Raw genomic sequence first — 25608 nt, forward strand, 5'->3', positions numbered from 1 at the left:
GGTTCTAATAACACTATAAGGTACTGAATAAGTCATAATACAAGCGAACAGTTTTTTACTGATGCTTATGCATATATTGATAAAATATATCTTATAAAATCCAATTTACGTTTAAAAAATCAGTGAATGATCTATTATTCGAAATCACAGGAAAAGTATATTCACATTGTGATGTGTCACATACCACGGGTGAACACATGAGATTCGCACGAATATTGATGACAAGTAACTAAACATACATTTCCGACTTTTTCTGAATAAAATGAAATTAAAAATAAAGTTAAATTGTAATAGATGAATTAAAAAAAGTTTAAAACAATTTTTAAATAGTTAGAACAAATTAATGTAAGTCAGATTACAATATGCTGAGGTTTGACACACGACGCGGCAGTTATATATCGCGCCACAACATGGCGCATGGCGCTGTGTTCGCTGAGCGATGAGCGCTCTAACGGGTTTTCTGTTTCTGTTCTAGAAAGCACGCCGTTGCGTTGAATAACATTTTTCATTATATTAAACTATATCATAATCAACACAATAAAATGAATTTATATATTCATATATGATTTATATATTTATATATGAATTCATATCTAAAAACTTATTTGAAGTAACATTTTATACTCGTTTTCAAACAGTTAAAGTAAAGAATTTAAACTTACACTACATTTTACACGTTATTTATATATCCCCGGTATTACCCACGGCTGTAGGGTAGAACCGAGTAATTGAATACTTTCAAAAAGTTTGTTTTTTTTTGCGAATTAAATCATTTTTTCGCAAAAGGACTTCCATTACTTGTGTCTGTAAGATATAATTAAGGAATACATTAGGTACTTTCCCCTGTTATTGAGTTAAAAAAGTTACAGAGAATGTTCCATTATAATCTTTTTGTTATAATAATATCATATATTATAATATTACATAAGAAATTACAATTTCTAGAGAAATTACAATATCGTAAATGACTTCAAAAATTGTCTCACAAAATATGTTGTGCCTTGATGTAGTTAAGAAGAAAATAACACATTAAGTTTCATTTGAATGGGAAGATAACATAATACTTACAGTTAATGCAAACTTTCCAAAGACATTATGAAAATATACTTAAAATATTACCTCAAAATACTCGATCGTTGAGAAATTGTCTGGACACTGATGCATGCTAATAGGAAGAAAAGAAGATGACGCTGATTTGCAGAACGAACTACCTCGACAAAATTGTATTTCCAATTTTGATGTTCTTAATGTATTATTTGACTGCATACTGCTTTTTAGCTTTTCTAACATTTCGAGTTTTAACTGTAAATCATAAATAGAATTAAATAAGTATAAATATTTCCTTGTTATACATTCAGTTTAATACAAAAGCTAAAAAAATTTCGAATCCAATATCTGAAGTTACACTCAAGTGATACCATTATCCAGGGTGTTTCAAAACAATTCGACATAACTTTAACGGGTAGTTCTAGGTACCAAAATAAGACGAAAATCAAGAATAACAATTTCGCGTTTGAAGCTTCGTATGTTGGTTATCAGCGTTTAAAAATCTGATGGAAAGTACCAGATACAGAGACGCGCCGAGGCCTCGAGCAGTGGTTACCCGAACAGCAGTATGACATGGACACAGGGGAGTGGAGAGGTCACTCATCGTCGAACAGCTGACGGGAAATGTTACGATGCTCGACAAGGCTATAGGATCCAAAGTTCAGTTAAAATTGATGAATATCACTGAATAACAATAATCTTCTCTACTCATTGCAAAAAAAAAAAAACAATCACTATAAGATAGAAAGGGTTAATATGTTTACCTTCATGTAAATTGTTTGTTCACTTCATACATCCACATATTACGGTTCTCCCATTTGCCAGTATTGAAACACCTTTAGGATATGCCGTGAATCATATAATGAATCTTACACGCTAATTGATAATAAATTTTATTTAAGTAGTATATTGCATAATTTGTTGCGAAACAAGTACTGAGTTACCACGTAAAAGCCGAACTGAACTCATCGACGGTCAGGATTGTTTTGCTGTTCCAAGGCGCCTCAACACTCAAAGGTCCTTGCAGAACAACATGTTTGGGTTTTCCCGAACGTTCCAAGGGATAAAAAGCACGTTTCCCTTGAAACGTTCAGAACAACAACACGTTGTCACACTAACTCCTGCTGCACATACACTATGGGTTTGGTTTCTATCTTTTCGTAGGAAACAGTGTACGTCCGACTACATCAATCCCTTACTAGTAATAACGCAACATATAAAAAACAAGAATGAAAACTTCTTATAAACGTGTACATAAAAAACACCTAGTAAAATTTAAGCATTGTTTTACATTTAAAAAACTAACACTATATAAAGCTAAGATATAAAGTATACATGAATATGTATTCAAGGTGTCCCAAACTAAGTGCGGGAGCCGGAAATGGGAGATTCCTGGGGTAATTTTAAACAACATTTTCCTTTGCAAAAATATCCTCCGAAGCTTTGTTAACAAGTTATTAACGAAAAACCCCTACCAATCAGAGAGCGCGAATAGCGAGCGCTCGGCCGACCACTGACAGGGTACAAGCTACGTCGAGCGTCTGCTATTCACCGTGCTCGAAGGTTGTACAAAAAACTCAAAATGTTTACGTCAATGCTCAATTTCTCCTAAACTATTGGACGAAAAATTATGAAAAAAATTAGGACCATGTTAACTATTGAGACACACATTATAGAATTTTTTCAGATTTTTAAATTAATTATCCAAGTTTTAAAAAATAAAAAACGAGGAGAAAGAATTTTAAAATGCCGATTTAGTAAAGTAATGCCATAGTAAAAAAAAATAAAAAACAATGTTTTCGTAGTTCCTACGGATTGTACGTTATTTTACTCTGTATTAAAACATTAAAAACTGTATAAGAATACTTACTTCATAATGAATGAACAAAAATTGAACGTATTAGTTACTGTAATCGGTAAAAAGTACGGAAACATTGATTTTTATTTTTTTAATTATGACGGACCAACGCAAAAAATGTTTAAATAAATTGAAATTAATAATATGACTGTAGTAATATGAGTAATTATTATCGGTAAAACTCACCCATTCGGAGAAGAATTCACCTGCTGCCTCAACACTTGCTCCATTGGGTCACTGTGCCGATCTCGATCACTGAGGCATTATGCCCAGGTAGCGTTGATCGCAGGTACAACAGCACAAGTAGCCACTTTGAAATTACAACACTTCGTGGTCACTAACACTGATAACTTCACTAAACGAGCACTTGACTTTTTATTGACCGCCAACCGATTATTTTCAAACGTTCTGCGGAATTCCGTAAATAAAAACAAGATGTTACACAGTTCCGCGGCGAAATTACGATCGATACTGACGATTTTTTCCAAAGTCTCTTTCCTCGTGTCCTCGCATCCCTCCTGCGCGATTTCTCGGGGTGTAGCTTCGTCAAAATACTCGAATTTGATTTGCTAGTTGACACCAAGAAGGTTGGATCTTCCTCGGTTACTTTTTTTAGTGGAGGTGGTAGTCTCTCCTTCGAGTCGAAAAAGTCACAAGCAAATTCATGGGGAAAAGCAAAGGCATATCGGATTAGCGTAGGAGACAGCAACGAGTGTCTCGCAGATATGGCCGTTTATGATCACAGGTATTGCCTAGCCTAGTTCAAAGGAGCAATTCGTACCCGAGACCAAAGGCCGCGAGGGTCGCGTCGTGCTTACCATGGAAGTCCTTTCGATGCATTCGGACGGATGAAATATGGAATTGGCCGTTGTTAAAAACCGAGTTGGGGAAACCCTTTTGCCCTTAAACATTTGGTCAACAAATGTCTGGCAGAGACTAATTCGTCGCTGCATTGGGGGTTAAATACATCAATTGTATTCAAATCCCCTTAACTATTACGATGTCTGCGTCTTGTGACCGAGCCCTGTTTTTTTATCACGCTGCACGTGTAGTGACCGTACATTTATTCTTATTGTTTGCCCTGTTGTCTTTCAAAATATTTTTATGAAACAAAATCGAAAAAATAAACAGATATTCGTTAAAATATTCCGAAGGAAAAAAAGTATTGCCATTGTATTGAATTTAATTTCCAAGTGGTTTATAAAGGAGGTCCTGATTTTACATGTACCTAAATGCATTTACGTGCATGTAAAAGATCCATCAAATCTTTAATACATGGGTAAGCCTCCCCTATAGGTCGAAAGGTTTACGAAAATTAGGGAAGCGAGAAACAAACATCGGATGATCACTGTGTGTGTGTGCCGTAATAAAATGCATGCCAGTCGCAGGACTCTGATATTGAAGTAACTAAAGAATAAAAATACAATTGCCGTATTTTCTCCTCATCGACGAGTTTGTATGTCTATGCGAGACATCCGTTGACCAAATGTTTAACGTTCAGAAGCTTTCCCCAACTGGCGTTTTAACAACGGGCAATTCCATATTTCATCCGTCCAAACGCATCCAAAGGACTTCCATGGTTAACGCGACGCGACTGTTGCGGTCTTGAGTCTCGGGTACCGACGGCTCCTTCGAACTTGCAGGGCAATACCTGTGATCATAAACGGCCAAATCTGAGAGACACTTGTTACGGCCTTCGCTTTTCCCCATGAATTTGCTTGCGACTTTTTCGACCCGAAGAAGAGACTACCACCTGCACTAAAAAAAGTAACCGAGGAAGATTCAACCTCGTTGGTGGCAATTCACAAATCAAATTCGAGTATTTCGACGAAGCTACACCCCGAGAAGTCGCGCTAGAGGGATGCGAGGGCATAAGGAAAGAGACTTCGGAAAAAATCGCCAGTATCGATCGTAATTTTACCGCTGAAGTGTGTAACATCTTGTTTTTATTTACGGAATGCCGCAGAACGTTTCAAAATAGTCGATTGTCGGTCATTAAAAAGTCAAGTGCTCGTTTAGTGAAGTGATCAGTGTTAGTGATCGCGTAGTGTTGTAAATGTAAGGTGTCTTCTTGTGGGCTTGGATACCTGCGATCAGCGCTAGCTGGGCATCATCCCCCAATGATCGGGATCGGCACAACTAATGGAGCAAGTGTTCAAGCAGCAGGTGAATTACTCTCCGAATGGGTGAGTTTTACTGTTAGTAATTACTCGTATTACTAGAGTCATATTATTAATCTCAATTTATTTAACCATGTTTTGTCTTGGTCCGTCATAATTAAAAAAATAAAAATCAATGTTTCCGTACTTTTTACCGATTACAGCAACTGATACGTCCAATTTTCGTTCATTCATTATGGAATAAGTATTATTGTACAGTTTTCAATGTTTTGATACACAGTAACATAACGTACAATCCGTAAGAACTACGAAAACATTGCTTTTTATTTTTTTTTACAACAGTATTACTTTACTAAATCGGCATTTTGAAACTCTTTTTCCTCGTTTTTTATGTTTTACAATTTTGTTAATTAATTTAAAAGTCTGAGAAAATTCCACAACATTTGTCGCGGTAGCTAAGGTGTTCCTAATTTTTTTCATAATTTTTTGTCTAATAGTTTATGAGAAAGCAACACTAGCATTGTCTTTTTTTATAGAACTTGGCTAATAACTTAAAAATCTGAAAAAATTCCACAATATATGTCGCAATAGTTAGCGTGTCCCTAATTTTTTTCATAATTTTTCATCCAATATTTTAGGAGAAATTTGGCAATAACGTGTAAAGGTCTTGAGTTTCTTGTACAAGCCTCGAGCACGGTGAGTAGCAAACGCTCCGTGTAGCTTGTGAGCTGTCGTTGGTCGGCCGAGCGCTCGCTATTCGTGCTCTCTGATTGGTCGGGGTTTTTCATTAATAACTTGTTAACAAAGCTTCGGAGGACATTTTTGCAAAGGAAAATGTTGTTTAGAATCACCCCAGGAATTTCTCATTTCCGGCACCCGCACTTAGTTTGGGACACTCTGTATATAACACACGACCTAACACACTATAAAATGTATTTGAAACGTATAGCATAATACGCCTTACACTTATATAATATGATATAAAATAATTTTTAGTTAAAATTAGCTTGAAACCAATTGGAAAATCTAACACTCCTACCAGATTGTATTTGAAAACGACTTCCTATTACTTACAGATCATCTTTGCTGCTCGTACTATCTGTTCATCATTATGTAAACCATCTGTAACTAAGTAAACATCGTTTCTTAATAATTGGTGGTTCTAACGTCAATCGAAGTAAAAGCGAGTTTTAATCTATCAATAGAAACATTGACATATTTTCCAATAATATCAATAACGAAATTCTTGTCGCCACGTAGTAAAACCTTAAATGGACCGTCATAAGGTGGTTGCAACGGTTCTTTTACAGCGTCATGCCACAGAAATGCATACGGTGTTGTGGCGAGTTCCTTAACCTTTCTATACTCGCGCGTCGGTCTCTCAGACCGATGAAATGCATATTCTAATTTTTTTTGAAAATAGGGAAGCGAGCAATCTAAATCATTCAGTACCTTCCTATGCTCGAGGAACTAATAAGTGGCCTATGGTCATTTTTTATAGTTTAATAAATGTTACTGGGATTAATTCATATATTACATATACGGAAAACCATTCGGATCTGTCGGAAATCTTTCTACTATACCATTTGCTTGCAAATGATATGCTGTCATTCTCAGATGAGTTGCACCTATTAAACACGACAATTGTTTAAATAAATATGATTCGAATTGACGTCCTTGATCAGTTGTAATTTTTAACGGTTTCCGCGTCGGTCTCCGCAATCAGTACCACCTCTGGCTAGTAAGAAGAACGATCAATCGCGTCAAACAATATCTACATCCCTTAGATATTGGCAAAGCTCTTACAAGGTCAATATGGACGTGCTCAAATCTAACTGAATTTTTAAAACCTGTAATGAGAGTTACAACGTGTTTTGTGATCTTTGCTCCCTGACAAGCAATGCAATGTCGTGCCCATTCACGACAATACTTATTTACCGCTGGTCAAACAAAACGATGGGTCATTAACTTCTGTGTTACTTGAATATCCGGATGGGAAAGCCCGTGCACGAAGATAAAGACCGCTCGCCGTAGAAACACAGGTATAAAAAGTCTAACTGTATCACTATTCATATCACAATGCAGAGAAACACTGAAACCAGGAAAATGAGCTCTTACGACACAGTACGCTCGTATTAGAATTTAAAATATTTCGAAGCTCTACATCCTGCTTTTGTACTTCTTCAAGTGTTTTATAATCAGGAGGTGAAGTAATAATTTTAATTCGCGAAAATACATCCGCTAAACTATTGTCAATACCCTTAACATCTCTAATATCAGTTGTAAATTGGCTTATGTAATCTAGGTAGGTGAAAAATTAACAATAATGTTAATTGGTGCAGCTGGTTTGGGATGTGTTAAAATTGTAGCCTTTGCAAATCGGTTTTTCACGTCTACAAAAACCTTCTCTAATGTCTCCGTGTGTGATACAAATGGGTTGCTCTTCTCCACATCTTTCAACAGATCATTCAAAGGTTTCACAAGTTTCGTCACGTAAGGTATACAGTGGCCCACGAAAGTATTCAAACGTTCGCTATTGAAACTTTATACAACCAAAATATACATGTTACACTTAAGTTTTGAGAGTAATGTTATAATTACTGTAAAGTACAAGTGTCGAGATTGCTTATACAAAATCTGGAGTAAATCGGGCAATGTTTGCAGAAGTTATAAATAATTCATTGTAAGAATGTACTGGAACAAGGTCACAAAAGTATTTGAATGCATAGAGATCAAGTGAGTAAACAATGTTGTGTTGCGCAAAATATAAACATTGCTGGATTCAGTTGCTTTAAAGGCATCGTATAGTAACTTTTGTGCGTCGCTGCAAGTAATACTAGTTTGTGTAATGATAATGAGTTAAAAAAAATTGGAAACGCAGATATACCAAAGGAAATCAGTATTAAAAATACACAAGGAGAGAAAGTTGTATAGACAGATTGCTGAAATTGTAGGAAGATGTGTGTCTACAGTGCATTATAATATAAAAAAAAAAAAAAAACGAAGAAGCGTTAGTAACTAAGCACTGTACAAGTCTGCCCAGACAATTAAACAGTAAAGAAGTTATTATTATACGCAAAATAAAAGAGACACAAACATTTCGCGGCTACAAAGCTCATTTAGCTAATTGCTGATAACTTTAAAAAGGAAGCTCATCCTACATTATGACGTAGAATTTTGCGGAACAATAATTTTCATGATAGAATTCCACGGAAAAATCGATTGATTGACAAGAAGAATCAGTCTAAGCGTTTAAAATTAGGAAAAGTACGTTAATAAAGATGATGCATTTTGGGATAATATTATGTTCTCTGATGAAAGCAAATTTAATATATTTGAATCGAATGGACGTCGTTATATTTGGAGAAACCCCAATTTAGAAATGAATATTAAAAATTTACGTTCTATCCGTTGCGACGTAATCGTCCCGCCGAGCTGTATTCGGGGTAGGACGAGCGTGCAGGATCAGATCGCCACGCATCCCACGCTTTGATTTTTACCGCGGGCGCTAGGTATCTTGCGAGTACAGGCGTGGAACGCGCCTCCCGTTTTTAAAATTATGGCCCAAGCTAGCTCTCAGCACTGGGAGGGGCGAGATTCTTTCAGGCGCGGGATGAAGAATGTATCTAGGATTTTGGGTTCTTACGACGAAAACGCCGGATGAAACACGGTTTTCTGGTAAAATATGATATGTATTCTAACGAGAAACGTACAGACTTTATGCGAGGTTATTACACGTGATGGTCCGCTACATGGTGTCGCGGGAAGGTACCCGTTTCTCGCTTAGGGGATTGCGTGACAATGGTTCACGGGCGACGGCGAAGCCGAAACGCACGTTTTGGCACGTGTAAGACAACCGACCGCACGGTTGCGGTTACGGTGGCTCGAAACCAGCAGGCCGAAGATATTTCCGCGACAACCGTTTGCGTTCCCGCCGCGAAGCCGAGGACTCAACGTTCATCCGAGTCCACAGGTTCACAGGTAAACCCGCTCGCGACACCTTTCTTTCTGCCACACGGCCTACGTGACCACCAGGAGTCGGTCCTTTCGTACTCTCGCGTTCGAACTAAGATGTTCTGAATCGGGAAAACAATGGGGGAAGACACATAACCTGTAACCCACTCAGCGTTCCGTACAAGAAGAAGGCCGAGATCGCTGCGTGCGGCAGAATCTCGACACGCGACGCTTTCCCCCTCCGTGCCCTCGATTGGCTCGCTCGTGACACGCGACCTTGCGACCAATTATTAGCGACACGGTTCGAATTGCCATCGATGATTGGCAGGGACTCATTAAGTCCCCCTGGGACTTTTTTTGCAGCAACGAACCGAGGCGTAGTAGTAAACGCTGTGCTTTCGGTCCTCTGTGGCATCGTCTGCCCACGAGAATGCTCCCGTAGCAGCATCCCTACACCTCTCCGCGGACTTCTCTCCCGGCACACGAAGCGAGGTGACTAATCGCGCGGTGTCAGCTGTTTCCCATTATTCGGTGTGTCCTCGTGCATCCTTGGTGCAGTCCTTCCATCGAGCATCCTCTCTGAGTCGGCTTGATGGGCCACGACAGCCTCCCACTTTAAGCGTCTCTTCACTCACCGGGCGGAGTGACCCTGGAGCGGCTGGTACCCTGGACGCTTCCCGATTCCGAAGATCCGCCGCAAGAGTCCGCTCTGATGACTGCGATGTTGTTTAGTCCCTGTCTCCTGCCAATGCCCTCATCTAGGCTGCCGAGATAACCGAGGTCGCTTACGCGTAAAATAGATGTTAGTAACACGTTAGACTCCCGATGGTGTGCACTAAAGGCCTCTCTTGCTCCAGGAAAGATTCGCTTTGTAACTGGCACTGGTGCCACGTCATACCGTAAAGCACAGTGTTGTTTTTATTGATGGCATTTTGGATAAATACAAATATTTAAACATGTTATTGTATTTAAACATATAATAAGGTATTGTTGTGACCCGTGAGGCGATTCGCAAGACAAGGTACAGGATTTGGTCCTTGGGTTCGTGAGCGGTTAAAGGATTATAATCCACCGGGTGATTCCAGCAAATTTTCGTTTATTGAACAAGGTGTCTGAACGGTTAGCGAGAGTACACGTGGTCGCTCCGACCTTTCGTCGTTCGTGGTCGTCTTCGAAATCTTCGATTACGCCGATATCGAATTCTGTTTCGCGTCGCTGACGGATCACACATTACCATACATGGTCTTGTTAGCAACATCGTTGACGATGGAGATGTCGATACTGATTTTGCACAACAAGCTTGCACATGCTTATCCAGAACGCTTTTGGATTGACGCAACTATGTTACGGATAGGCGTTGTCCGGCATAACAGTATGTATAATAAATGTTGCTCGATTACCTTTGTGACCCTATTTCAGTACATCCTTACAACGAATGTTTTCTAACTTCGGCAAACATTAACGAATTTATTTAAAATTTTGGATAAACAGTCTCGACTTGTATCTTGTATCTTACAGTAGCTATAACATTACTTTTAGTAGTTAAGTTTAATCTGTATATTTTTATTGCTTAAGGTTTCAATAGCGAGCGTGCGAATACTTACGTGAGCCACTTCAAATCGTCGATAGAAATTAATTATTCCCAAAAATTTTTTCGAGAACTTGATTGTCGCAAGTTTTGAAAAATTTACTATCACCTTTACACCCTCTGCCAAAGATTTTATTGCATTTTAGCTGACAGTATATCTTGAGAACGTTATATCATTTATTCCAAAAACACATTTTGTTGGATTTATAACAGTCCCACACTGATTTAAGCACTCGAAAAGCATTTTAAGATGTTTGTTATGCTCTACTTCACCTTTAGACGCGATAAGAAAATCATCAATGTAAGTGTATACGAAATTTAGTCTGCGAATTACTTGGTCAATGAAACGTTGACACGTTTATGCAACATTTGCTTAACCAAACGACATGAAAATAAACTCAAATAACCTAAATGGGGTTGTTATTGCTGTTGTAACGCCCCACGACTCTGTCTCTGTCTCTTCCTATTTCACTCTATCTCTCTCTACTATCGCTGTCTCTCTCCATCTTATTGTAAACATATCTATCTCTTTCTATTTCTATCTTATAACTGTATAATAGCGCGTATTCTGTTATCCAATTACTAATAAACATTTTTGTATTACGACACACATTATATATTATAGATTTTAATTACATTCTCATATAAGTACAGCATATTTCGTACGTTTTCATATTAAAACAGTCACTATTAGAATAAGAGCGCCATTAGAATTAGAACAACTGCGCATGTGCGAACTCCGACTGGCGGGTATATAAGGAGCTGCGAAAGCAGCAGGAACACACTTCTCTCTGGCATCAGGTTCCGAATAGACGAAGATCTGGGAGGCAGCTGAGATACTCGTCCAGTGAGATCGAGACCGCTCCTTTAGGGGTAGCGACCGTTTTCCAGAGATCAAGAGTATTCGATGCTCCTTTACAGGTTCAATCTTGAGTAGCTTTATGACAGGTGCACTACGACGATTCTAAGCAAGTGCAGTACGGGCAACATCTTGGAGGTAGCTGAGATACTAAAGATCGAGACCGCTCCTTTAGGGGTAGCGACCGTTCTACCAAATAGTAATTGATGCTCCTTTAATATAGAGTTCGTGCTTGCCGTAAGCAGACGAATCGCTTGCCAACAAGCGCTAGAAGCCATTCTAAGTCGGACGCATTTCTAAGACCGCTCCTGAAAAGTCTTTTCTCTAAGGTAGCGACTGATGTAGAAAAGATAACGAAGGGCTTACGGATGCTTAGGCAATCAAGCAAAGATTATATGTTTCATGAAACCTTGAGACCGCTCTTAGGTTATAGCCATCTATAACTTCGGCAGCGACCAGGGCATACGAGACAAGATCTATTGCACACACACACACACTTGCACTGCGTATCGTCTAATACAGAGGATCCTCTACCGCAATTAATACGGATTAATAATTAATAACAGCATAATTACTCTTATTCACGAATTTTAAGCATAGACACATAACCTAACTCTCGCGTTATCGAGATAAATAATAGAAGTATATCGCATAACGATTACAATCAACATAACCTCGTCTGTACATAATAATTAACCTTATTTGTTCTTACAAATATTTAACGAATTAGAATAGGCATTAGTATTGTATTTACGTTAGAATTAGAATAGGGTTTTACTGAATAAATTATTGTCAAGAAAGATCTAAGCTTTGGATTTTAACTCCTTAACCGCACGCCACACGAACCCCACTTTTCGTCCATCAGAAAGCCGCTCTTCCATGGACAACGTAGCATCGCTTTAGGGACGTTACACTGTTTTTTTGGAATCAGGTAATGCTACAAAAATTTGATTGTAAGCACAGACTATCTAAGACTAATCAGTCTTAGAAAAAACACGAGGGTGTGGGCTTACCTGTCAGGGATGGTGCGGGTATTAAGAGTCCGATAATCGCTGCATGGTCGCATCGATTTTCCGCCCTTTTTTACCACCGGATATAACAGTGGGGCCCATGGGCTTTTCGAAGGACAAATGATTCGTTGTCTCAACATCAGGTCAAATTCGATCTTCACTGCTTGGAGTCGATCCGATGCAAGTGGCTTTGGTTTATTATGCACAGGTGATCTAGGGGTGGTTTCAATGTAGTGCTCGATATTATGCTTAATATTTTCTCGTTCAAAAATACTGGCCTACTTAGATCGGGATATTTAGTGAGAAGCTAATAATACATCGAATTATCAATAATAGTTTTAGCCGACGAGTTGTTTCTATTAACTGATTGACCGATCACAAATAAATTAGTCATGATATCAAACAAACGCTTATTGTCTGGATCTACCAACAGATTATAATGTGATAGGAAAACCATGCCAATAATAGGTCCATCAACATTAGCCACTACAAAACGCCAAACGAAATTATGTCATAGTAAAAAATTTTAATTCGTTGTTACGAAAGTACGTTACAATGCGAGTGCCACTAGGCGCATACATATCGTAATCGCACTCCCGTACAAGTCCACTCACTCGTGCTCGAGGAAAAATACATAAATCCCCAGCCGTGTTCATCAAGAATTTTATTTTGGAATATCGGTCTGTAATAAAAATGGGGCCTATATTGGGACCGTCGAATCCTGCCGCCTTAACATGCGACGGTCCTATTTATTTTCCGGCTTGCTTCCTAGCTTGTTGTCCGCCCAGTTACAAAGGGAAACACATTTGGTAGCTTTATCATCAAAATTATGATAATACCAGCAAAGATTCCGAATACTGCTACCATCTCGACGATTTTTACTCGAAGACCGTCCCATTACCATGCGTCTGGTGTCTATCTCTTCATAAGAAACAGTGCACATCCGCTACACACCGTACGAGGGTATCGTTGAATGACGAGTATCAGTAAATCTGCCTACTATTCACAATCCAAAGAGAAAGTTAAAACATTTGGGTTGGTTGTTTGTCAAAACAACAGAATTTGGAAGTAGGAAGGGTTAATATGTCCACCCTCCGATTAATATTCAGGTCCAAATTCACACACGTAGAAACTTCACGCACTAATAGAAATCTTAGCGTAAAATTTAGAGAAAGACTGCACACACAATGGGAATATCGCGAGAAAAGAACAAGATTTGTGGGAAAACTTGGCTCGTCATGGATATTGGCACAAACGTACGATATAAAGGTTTGTCAAAAAAGTAATTGTGGTTTCTTTAAAAACTCATCGAAGACCCTTCCTCAACACCTGGTGTTGTTAGATATCTGGATCTTTCCCCAAAGACCCTTAGCTTTACTGTAGACTCCCCGAAACTCGAATCGATGCGCGAAGAAGGTTCTTCAATATTTAACATTCAAGTAACAGGCTTTAATGATTTCGGTAAACAAAATTAAACTAATTACATGAATAAAACTGCGCTCTTTTCCTGGCCCTAGCTCTAACCAACTCGAAACATCTCTTTTACTGGCCCTAGCTCTAACCCAACTCAAATCCCCTTTTTGCTACCTACCCTCAGCCTGCCACCATAATTTTCAAGCATATAAAAATTTTTATCTCGAAAACGAAAAGAGAGCGACAATTATTTCATTTAGAAAAATTAATCCACGTATCAAGATACATGATATAAAAAAGTTTCAAAGAAATCGGTGAGGAGGCACTTATTCTAAATAATTACCAAAGCAACATTGACAATCGTTTTATGACATCCAATTGAATTTGACATGCATCTTTAAATGGGTTAACTCCGAAATTTTTTTTGGACTACTGGCGGTTAGTGCAAGTGGTGCAAATGTCGACCGCAATTTAACTCATATAGTCAGTTTAATTTTGTTTATGGAAATCATTAAAGCAACGAATTCGAGTGTCAAATATTGAATAATCTTCTTCGCGCATCAGCTCGGCTTCCGGGAAGTCTACAGTAAAAATAAGGGTCTTTGGGGAAAGATCCAGGTATCTAACAATATTAAGTGTTGAGGAGTCTTCGACGAGTTTTTCAAGAAGCCACAGTTACTTCTTTACGAACCTTTACATCGAACGTTTGTGCCAATGTCTGTGATACGTACCAAGTTTTTCCACAAATCTAGTTCTTTTCTCGCAATATTTCTGTTGTGTATGCGGTCTTCCTTCAAATTTTACGTCAGGACCGTATGCAGTATGCTGTTCCTTCGTATGTGAATTTAGACCAGAAGATAAATCACAGGATAAACACATTAACCCTTCCAATTCCATAGGCCGTGTTTTGACTTTCTCTCTGGATTGTAAGAAGTAGGCAGGTTTAGTGTTATTCAACGATACCCCCGTATGGTGTTTTAATATTCGCGGATGGAAGAATCGTGACGTATGGATGTGTGAAGTGAACAAACAATTTACGCAAACGTGAACACATTAACACTTTCTATCGCATAGTGAGTATTTTGAATTGACCTATAAATTGCAACGAGTGAAGAAGATTATTGTTATTCAATAATATTTATGAATTTTAATTGAACTTTGGATCCTATAGCCGTGTCGAGCGTCGTAAAATTTCCGATCAACTATTTGGCGATTAGTGACCTCTGTTCCCCCTTCTCTTAGTTGCATACTACTATTTGAGCGAGTACTGCTCGACGCCTTTGCGCGACCCATTTATGGCGCTGTCCATCAGATTTTTCAACATTTATAACTCACAAACGAAGCCTCAAACGTGAAACTGTTATTTTTGATTTTTGTCTTACTTTGATGTCTGAAATCACTCGTTAAAGTTATGCCGAGCTGTTCTGAAACACACTGTATAGTTAAGATATTGAATTTTTACTGAAAGCACTATTACGACTACTTTCAAAATTTTTGTTTATATATTTTATGAATTTCTATTATCCAATCCTTTAAGATTTTGTGGGAATCATTGTTTTAAATAAGTACCACCATTTTTGCGGTACAGTAAGAAGAAGCCAATTAGAAATATTAACATCTCTAGGTAAGGACCATCCTACGTACACACAATATCAACTTACTGAATTCTGATCCAATATACATATAGAGTATGCAACACAATAACTACGCCCAAATCGTAATAGATATCTGCATCTGGACCATCTTTTTTACCTTAGGGACTAATTGACCCCTAGGAAATTACCCCAGTAAGTGTTCGAAACGGAAGGAGCAATGCAGTCATAAAAGTTAAAAAATCGAACTAAAACTTAGCTGCCAAAAGTATGTATTGCTACATTTCTTATCATATTTTGATGCAAGTTCCACTAATCGGTTCCTTGCGTGTTTCCAATGAAAATAATAGCAATTATAACACAGTTTAAATTATTTATAAAGAAATTATAAAGAAAAGACAATTTGTACAATTATAAGCTAACTTCGTTAAAAATGGTCCGATTCGCGTAGACTTTGGTATCACCTTAATCGGGAAAACATATGAAATTTACCTGTATCACTCTTTTGATAACACCATGCATAATAACAAGATTGATATTTTGAGCCAAAGTCATAAACATTCGCTTGCGGTGCCACAAACCTACGCGCTCGTGTTAACACCACGATTACCAGAAAATGAATCTGTTCTTTGCCCCTTGTGCGGCTCCTTTTATACTCAAAGTTCTAGAAGTATGCGTGCATTTTCTGTATTCGCATTGCAAATTATTATGATTTCGATATCATTTTATAATTGCTTGCATTAGAAATATAACGTGGTACAACATAATTAGTAATAATAATAGTATTGCTTTTTTAATAACAGTATAAGCAGTACATAATTAATTTTTAGGAAAACAGAAAAAAAATAACGCATATAAGAAGATAGAGAGTAAGGTTAGGAGAGAGTAGAAGCAACAGATGAAGACACAAAGGAACATGATGACAAGTGAGTTAGTAACAGAAGAAAAAATGATAGATAAGAACAGATGACGCTAGAGAAGAACAGCTGAGGATAGAAAGAGTTTTTAGGAGCAGATGGGGTTGCCTGGGCGTTACATTAGCAAAAATATTCATTACGGTGAATGATCCAATATCTGTTTATTTAAACGTTGACTGTTCATAAAACAAGATATAAACAACTTTTTCGAATCAAAATCCACACAGTAAGTACCTTAGTAATACATCATCGAATGTAACAAAAATTAAAAAACAGAATTTAGTAAAGTTCAATTAATAATTACAGCTAACTAAATATAGTGCTCTAAATGTCGATATTTATATTCACTATTTGTACCAACTTCTAATTACGCAAACTATGTATTTCTACTACTACCTTGTACGTACTATTTCTATTACTAATCTCTACATATTACCTATCGCTTGTATTACTTTCTAATCACGCGAAAAATGGCGACCTAAGCACATATTTCTGCTTATCATCTGTATCAATCTGTGCGCACATAAAGGATTGCTGTTCCATTTAACTTATTTAAATATGAATAAGTTAAATTTCCGTGCGGCCGTGAACTTCAACGCAACATTAACTTCAATGAATTTTCATACAGCCAATTTTAAAGTGTCCGTATTTTTGAAAAGCTATCCGTAAAGAGGACAAATGGGGTTACATCAGGAGACTTAATACAGATTTGCGCCAAGTACGTAAGTAAAAGTGCGTGTGAAACGAAGTCCTAACCTTATATACATGAAAAACTATGTAAAACATTTTTCTAAATTTTTTACATTTTTGTCAACAATTTTAAGATCGCTATAATAGTAGAACCCTCCTTAACCTTCACTCATGTCTTGCGTAGGATTGCAAGGCCCAATCGAATAGCGAATTGAACACGTTACCCTGAACCACAGTACCCTGGAACCCCTCGCCTTTGCGATATTACTCCTTCACGCAAGGAAGATCAGAAGGTCTAGCAATATCCACAATAGATTATTTGTTCGTCTTAATTTGTTCTTCTTCTTATTACTGACTATGTTTAACCAGTTTCTTGCCGTCACCCCATTACTGCTATATTCTTACTGAATTTGAATAGATATATAAATACCTTTACAGAAATTTCGGAAATTTCTACCAAAAGCATTAAAAGTATAATGTTTGCGCCAAGTACTTAAGGTAACTTAAACGTTTCTAAAATTGTCATAGAAAGAAATGAACTTTTCAAAAACTTTGCACCATTTAAACTTATGAAATCATAGATAGATGTTTTGTTATATTTATTCACAAGTTGGTTAAATCTGACTATGCTAGAGGTTAAATGTGTTAGAAAAACTTATAACTAAAATGCTGCTTTTAACAAAATCCAGTATAGTTCCACTTATATTCATTATGAAAATGTTAAATGCCCCATCACTGTAAGTTAAAATAGTAGAAACTTGCGCGTCTTACCTACGATTTCATAAATTCAAATGATGCAGTTTTGGAAAGCTCATTTCTTCCTATAACACTCTTTAAAAGTAAACCTTTCACGTGAAAGTAACTCTTTCGTGTCTTTAAACAAGGCACCTTAAGTAGTTGACGTAAATTTTGCATTTTTTATGTTTTTTAAGCTGATTCTCATTTCTTCTTGAGATTTATAAATATTTCCCCGCCATAAAAAGAGGTATTTATTTAAAACAATTGAAAAAAAAATAGTTAAGAATTTTTTTTAACAAAACACCTTCTATTTAATATTTTAATGTCTTCGCTATAAGCACAAAGAAGCTGATTATCATGCGTTTATTAGTTCGAGAATTATGAATTTTTGAAGAAATGCTATAATTCTACTTCAAGCAACTATAAAATCTACAATTTAAAAATTTTTAAATCCCTCTGAGATACATTTAAGCATCACTAAACAATTAGAACATTACAAAATTTGACCGAGATCGCAGATGTTACTCCCAAAGTTTCCAATTTCGCATGAAATGGTCTAATCGATAATATAAAAAGTAATCTTATATTTGTGGTTATGTTAACATACAAGAAATAGGGACATGTTCGTAATTTACTCGTACCAATTTATTCTCGCCTACTTTCTAGTACCAAAAATAAAAAAATTTTTAATTTCATGTACAGAGTACAAATGATTCATTTCTACAGTAAAATAAAACCACTAATAAGGACTCGTTGAGTTTCATCCGATACTCACAATGGACTGACATGTTTACATGCGTGGCTACCGGTGGCGCGTTCAATGTTCCATATTAAGGAGCTGCTTGCTTTTGAATTTTTGTATCGCTGATCTTGTCCATTTATTTCTTTTTTGTGCAAAACTCTTATATAAATATTTCAATAATTTAAAAATATTTTTTCACCAGTATTATATGAACCTAATTATTATGGTAATTCATTAAATGCAACTTGAGCAGAAATTGGGACATTCACTTTACTACTTATTGATAATGAAAATCGCTAATTTTTGTGAATTTTTTTTTTAAAATAGTATTAATGAATTCCTCATATACTTCCGATAGAAACAGTCCCAACCACGACACAATTCGGATCGCTCGTAGTCATTTGTATCGTACCGTCCGAATCGTTCGGGTGCAGTAATCTGTTACGTAGAGTACGGCATATTAAAAATCTGCAATGTTTACTACACATTTTTGAAAATTCTATCAATTCATTGATCGTATTCTGCCGATGACTGTGACGCCAGACATACCTGCAGTTGTTTCAATTAAATGATCGGAGCTGTGTGGTAATCTGTGTTGCATAGGGTACTGCATATTAGAAATCCGAAATTTTTACTATACGTTTTTGAGAATCTTGTAAATGAATTGATTATATTTGAGAATACCAAAATTTTGTAAAAATAACAGTTGTAACGTGATCAGAGATTTGAGGCATTCACGGCCCGGTATCATACAGTTCTGACTGTTAAGGCTTCCGGGTGAAAGCCGTGTCCTTCTGGAATTATATTCCCAACGTTTCGCCAGCATTGCAACTAGCCTCATCAGAGGGTCAAGAGACACAGTGATAGTGGTGTGTGCCTTATGGTGCTGTGTTCTTATACCGGAGTGTGTTCATGTTCCGGATGACTGCTCACCAATCGGAAGGTACTTTTAATTGGTTAGCTGAACAATTAAAAAACTGGGAGGAGAGAGCTCCAGATTGGGTTCAGGTGATAGCCTGTATCCCCATTGATGTTGTTAGAATGTTTCAGTATTTCCAATGTTTGACGGTACTTTCTGGAAAATTCCTTTCCTTTCCTATCCTTTAGTTTTGGGTATAACCTCGGCTTCATTGAAGCGGATTTTATGTCCTGTTGCTTTCTGATGTTCGGTAACAGCTGATTGAATGTAGCCCAATCTGGTGCATCGCTCATGTTCTTTGAGTCGTGTGCTCACACACCTCCCAGTTTTGCCAATATAAACATTTCCGCATGAGCAGGGTATTTTGTAAACCCCCGCTGATGATAATTATGGTAGTGGATCCTTGGAAGAGGTGAGCACCTGTCTCATGTTGGTGTGGGTGGTGAAAATGGTTCTGATATTGTGTTTCTTGAGGATTCTGCCAATACGGTCAGTGGTGCCTTGTATGTACGGTAGTGTAACAACCAGCTACGATTTCGACTATGAAGAATCGAGTTTTAGAAGACAATTTTTCTTCTACATTTAATAAATAATGAGAGATAATTAAATCTGGGCAGTGGCAGTGATCTAAATCCCTAATCCATATCTTAACCTCAATCCTCTAAATCAAATCATCGCACCAGAGACGAGCGACGTGCTTGTGCACACACAGCAGGACGATTCCCATTACGCATGCGCACAAAATCAGTACGTCACCGAAGCGATACCCTATGGCGTGTAATGGAACACGCACTGACGACACGATGACGATCGAGCAGCGACATCGCAAACCAATTGGCGAGCGATACTTTCAATACGCCTGCGCAAGCACCACCAGACGCATGCGGCAAGACCTCGGAACCAATCAAAAGCACATATCCTGTGATGACTCCTGAACACGCAGGCGCAACACGACGCTACCCCTACATCGAGGGCAATCATCGGGCCCAAAAGAGAAAGGCAATTTTCTGGTATAAGTAAGGCGGAGCCAGCATCAGCAAAGGAGAGATAAAGGGAACGAAGACAGTAGAAGTACGCAGCGCAGTTCTCACTCTGCATTCAAACGACCCCAAACCATACCAAGGCAGCTTTAACCAGTTCCTTGGTTCTTTCGATCTAGGCAGCCTTAGACAGCTCCTGGATCATTCCTAACCAAGGCAGCTTTAATCAGCTCCTTGGTTCCTTCGAATCGAGGCAGCTTCAACCAGCTCCTTGGCCTTTCCTTGATCCATATCGACATTGATCGTCACTGCCATCTGCTCAGATTATAAGTCATTAATATTCCGTCGATATAGAACCTCGCGACAATTATCAAGTTCATAGATTAATAAGAATCTATCTCATCGAAAAACTGAAGTTTGTATGATTATAGAAATAGAATTAAGTACTCTAGTAGTGTAAAACATTTAGATTAATAAATCATTTCATATTTTATTTTAAAAAAGAAATCATAGTCTATGAAACTTATTTCTTAACCGCACGCCACCCGAATCCTACTCCCTATTCACAGGTAACCCGCTCTATCTGTTAACGTTTTATGTACTACGACGCACGGTTTGTTACAGTAGGAAGGTGGTGTTTTGTTTTTCTTTACTGCCGGAGGTAGATGATTTATCTACTGGATGCAGGATTCTTTCTATTGTGCGGTTTATCTTGTTCTTGGAGAAGCCGTTCTGTTGAAGACTGTTCCTGATGTGGTTGAGTTCTTCGGGAACTCCTCCTCCTCCAGGAGTTCCTCCCAGAGAACCAAAAGCACCTAGAGTATACGGACTTCCAAAAGTACACAAATCTGACATTCCACTAAGACCCATAGTCAGCACCATTGGATACCCTATTTACAACCTGGCAAAATACCTCACAACAATCCTCAAGCCATTTACAAATAATAACAATAGCCATATCCTTAATACAACCCATTTTGTCCAACTAATAGGCAACATCAGAACCCACTGACCAATTAAAAGTACCTTCCGATTGGTGAGCAGTCATCCGGAACATGAACACACTCCGGTATAAGAACCATAAGGCACACACCACTATCACTGTGTCTCTTGACCCTCTGATGAGGCTAGTTGCAATGCTGGCGAAACGTTGGGAATATAATTCCACAAGGATACAGCTTACACCCGGAAGCCTCAATAGTCAGCTATAATGTGCTATACCATTTCTAACAGGTTTTTGCATCCAGGCATCCGTCGGTAGGATAGAAATGATTAAGAGCGATCCGAGTTGTGTCATGTGTGGTATAATTGTTATTGTTGCGATAGAAAAATTGCATCCTCTGTGTGTGCGGGTGCGTGCACACGCGTGTGTGTTATATGTATATTGTAAACACGGTCTAACTCTGAGAACACCGCGTGCCAGAGTGGGCGTTTTCAGTCTATTCAGTGCAAATGTTCACACTGTATACAGGGTGTCCCAAACAAAGTGCGGGTGCCAGAAATGGGAGATTCCTGCGGTGATTCTAAACAACATTTTCCTTTGCAAAAATGTCCTCCGAAGCTTTGTTAACAAGTTATTAATGAAAAACCCTGACCAATCAGAGAGCACGAATAGCGAGCGCTCGGCCGACCAACGACAGCTCACAAGCTACACGGAGCGTTTGCTACTCACCGTGCTCGAGGCTTGTACAAGAAACTCAAGACCTTTACACGTTATTGCCAAATTTCTCCTAAAATATTGGATGAAAAATTATGAAAAAAATTAGGGACACGCTAACTATTGCGACATATATTGTGGAATTTTTTCAGATTTTTAAGTTATTAGCCAAGTTCTATAAAAAAAGACAATGTTAGTGTTGATTTCTCATAAACTATTAGACAAAAAATTATGAAAAAAATTAGGAACACCTTAGCTACCGCGACAAATGTTGTGGAATTTTCTCAGACTTTTAAATTAATTAACAAAATTGTAAAACATAAAAAACGAGGAAAAAGAGTTTCAAAATGCCGATTTAGTAAAGTAATACTGTTGTAAAAAAAATAAAAAGCAATGTTTTCGTAGTTCTTACGGATTGTACGTTATGTTACTGTGTATCAAAACATTGAAAACTGTACAATAATACTTATTCCATAATGAATGAACGAAAATTGGACGTATCAGTTGCTGTAATCGGTAAAAAGTACGGAAACATTGATTTTTATTTTTTTAATTATGACGGACCAAGACAAAACATGGTTAAATAAATTGAGATTAATAATATGACTCTAGTAATACGAGTAATTACTAACAGTAAAACTCACCCATTCGGAGAGTAATTCACCTGCTGCTTGAACACTTGCTCCATTAGTTGTGCCGATCCCGATCATTGGGGGATGATGCCCAGCTAGCGCTGATCGCAGGTATCCAAGCCCGCAAGAAGACACCTTACATTTACAACACTACGCGATCACTAACACTGATCACTTCACTAAACGAGCACTTGACTTTTTAATGACCGACAATCGACTATTTTGAAACGTTCTGCGGCATTCCGTAAATAAAAACAAGATGTTACACACTTCAGCGGTAAAATTACGATCGATACTGGCGATTTTTTCCGAAGTCTCTTTCCTTATGCCCTCGCATCCCTCTAGCGCGACTTCTCGGGGTGTAGCTTCGTCGAAATACTCGAATTTGATTTGTGAATTGCCACCAACGAGGTTGAATCTTCCTCGGTTACTTTTTTTAGTGCAGGTGGTAGTCTCTTCTTCGGGTCGAAAAAGTCGCAAGCAAATTCATGGGGAAAAGCGAAGGCCGTAACAAGTGTCTCTCAGATTTGGCCGTTTATGATCACAGGTATTGCCCTGCAAGTTCGAAGGAGCCGTCGGTACCCGAGACTCAAGACCGCAACAGTCGCGTCGCGTTAACCATGGAAGTCCTTTGGATGCGTTTGGACGGATGAAATATGGAATTGCCCGTTGTTAAAACGTCAGTTGGGGAAAGCTTCTGAACGTTAAACATTTGGTCAACGGATGTCTCGCATAGACATACAAACTCGTCGATGAGGAGAAAATACGGCAATTGTATTCTTATTCTTTAGTTACCTCAATATCAGAGTCCTGCGACCGGCATGCATTTTATTACAGCACACACACACAGTGATCATCCGATGTTTGTTTCTTTCTTCCCCAATTTTCGTAAACCTTTCGACCTATAGGGGAGGCTTACCCATGTATTAAAGATTTGATGGATCTTTTACATGCACGTAAATGCATTTAGGTACATGTAAAATCAGGACCTCCTTTATAAACCACTTGGAAATTAAATTCAATACAATGGCAATACTTTTTTTCCTTCGGAATATTTTAACGAATATCTGTTTATTTTTTCGATTTTGTTTCATAAAAATATTTTGAAAGACAACAGGGCAAACAATAAGAATAAATGTACGGTCACTACACGTGCAGCGTGATAAAAAAACAGGGCTCGGTCACAAGACGCAGACATCGTAATAGTTAAGGGGATTTGAATACAATTGATGTATTTAACCCCCAATGCAGCGACGAATTAGTCTCTGCCAGACATTTGTTGACCAAATGTTTAAGGGCAAAAGGGTTTCCCCAACTCGGTTTTTAACAACGGCCAATTCCATATTTCATCCGTCCGAATGCATCGAAAGGACTTCCATGGTAAGCACGACGCGACCCTCGCGGCCTTTGGTCTCGGGTACGAATTGCTCCTTTGAACTAGGCTAGGCAATACCTGTGATCATAAACGGCCATATCTGCGAGACACTCGTTGCTGTCTCCTACGCTAATCCGATATGCCTTTGCTTTTCCCCATGAATTTGCTTGTGACTTTTTCGACTCGAAGGAGAGACTACCACCTCCACTAAAAAAAGTAACCGAGGAAGATCCAACCTTCTTGGTGTCAACTAGCAAATCAAATTCGAGTATTTTGACGAAGCTACACCCCGAGAAATCGCGCAGGAGGGATGCGAGGACACGAGGAAAGAGACTTTGGAAAAAATCGTCAGTATCGATCGTAATTTCGCCGCCGAACTGTGTAACATCTTGTTTTTATTTACTGAATGCCGCAGAACGTTTCAAACTAATCGGTTGACGGTCAATAAAAAGTCAAGTGCTCGTTTAGTGAAGTGATCAGTGTTAGTGGCCGCGAAGTGTTGTAAATGCAAAGTGGCTTCTTGTGCTGTTGTACCTGCGATCAACGCTACCTGGGCATCATCCCTCAGTGATCGAGATCGGCACAGTGGCCCAATGGAGCAAGTGTTCAGACAGTAGGTGAATTCTTCTCCGAATGGGTGAGCTTTACCGATAGTAATTACTATAGTCATATTATTAATCTCAATTCACTTAAACATTTTTTGCTCTGGTTCGTCATAAATAAAAATACAAAAATCAATGTTTCCGTACTTCGGAAATCGGCATTTTAAAATTCTTTCTTCTCATTTTTTATTTTTTAAAACTTGGACAATTAATTTAAAAATCTGAAAAAATTCTATAATATGTATCTCCTCAATGGTTAGCATGGTCCTAATTTTTTTCATAATTTTTCATCCAATAGTTTAAGAGAAATTGAGCATTGACGTAAACATTTTGAAGTTTCTTGTACAAGCCTTGAGCACGGTGAATAGCAGACGCTCCGCGTAGCTTGTGCCGTGTCGGTGGTCGGCCGAGCGCTCGCTATTCGCGCTCTCTGATTGGTCGGGGTTTTTCGTTAATAACTCGTTAACAAGGCTTCGGAGGATATTTTTGCAAAGGAAAATGTTGTTTAGAATCACCCCAGGAATCTCCCATTTCTGGCTCCCGCGCTTAGTTTGGGACACCCTGTATACCGCATGCAATGTAATTGTTCCAACTAATGTGTTTTATTTGATTAAATCAATAGTTCGAATTCGGTTTACTCAGAAGGGAACACCTCGAACCCGGCATAAGTGATTTCAATAAAATTTTGTAGGCTTATAGAGTGATCTAATACAAGAATAACGGTACCCTCCATTCGTGCCCAATCGACTTTTAAGGGCGTGTAAAATACCCCTAAGGTGAGAGGGGCGCTTTCATTATCTCGAGAATAATTCTTAAAATACAAGAGATAGAGAAAAATGTTTTAAATAACATTTGAATGGTTTTACAAGCTCTACAGACCTGTAAATATTACATGTTTTATTCCAAATTCAACAG

The 25608-nt window shown here is 38.1% G+C and overlaps 1 protein-coding gene across 2 annotated transcripts in view; it reads right to left on the minus strand.

Moving 5' to 3' along the window:
- Positions 1–25608, minus strand: part of Hcs (holocarboxylase synthetase-like protein) — a 348010-nt gene that overhangs the window by 135123 nt on the left and 187279 nt on the right. Inside the window, exon 13 of one of the 2 annotated variants that reach the window (XM_076386482.1) lies at positions 1120–1302. The exons of the other annotated variant lie outside the window; for it this stretch is intronic. Coding sequence (XP_076242597.1) covers positions 1120–1302 — 183 coding nt within the window. The remainder of the gene's footprint in view (positions 1–1119; positions 1303–25608) is intronic. 2 annotated transcript variants of the gene reach the window in all.

This window comes from Calliopsis andreniformis, chromosome 10 (genome assembly GCF_051401765.1).
Source record: "Calliopsis andreniformis isolate RMS-2024a chromosome 10, iyCalAndr_principal, whole genome shotgun sequence".
Lineage (NCBI taxonomy): Eukaryota > Metazoa > Arthropoda > Insecta > Hymenoptera > Andrenidae > Calliopsis > Calliopsis andreniformis.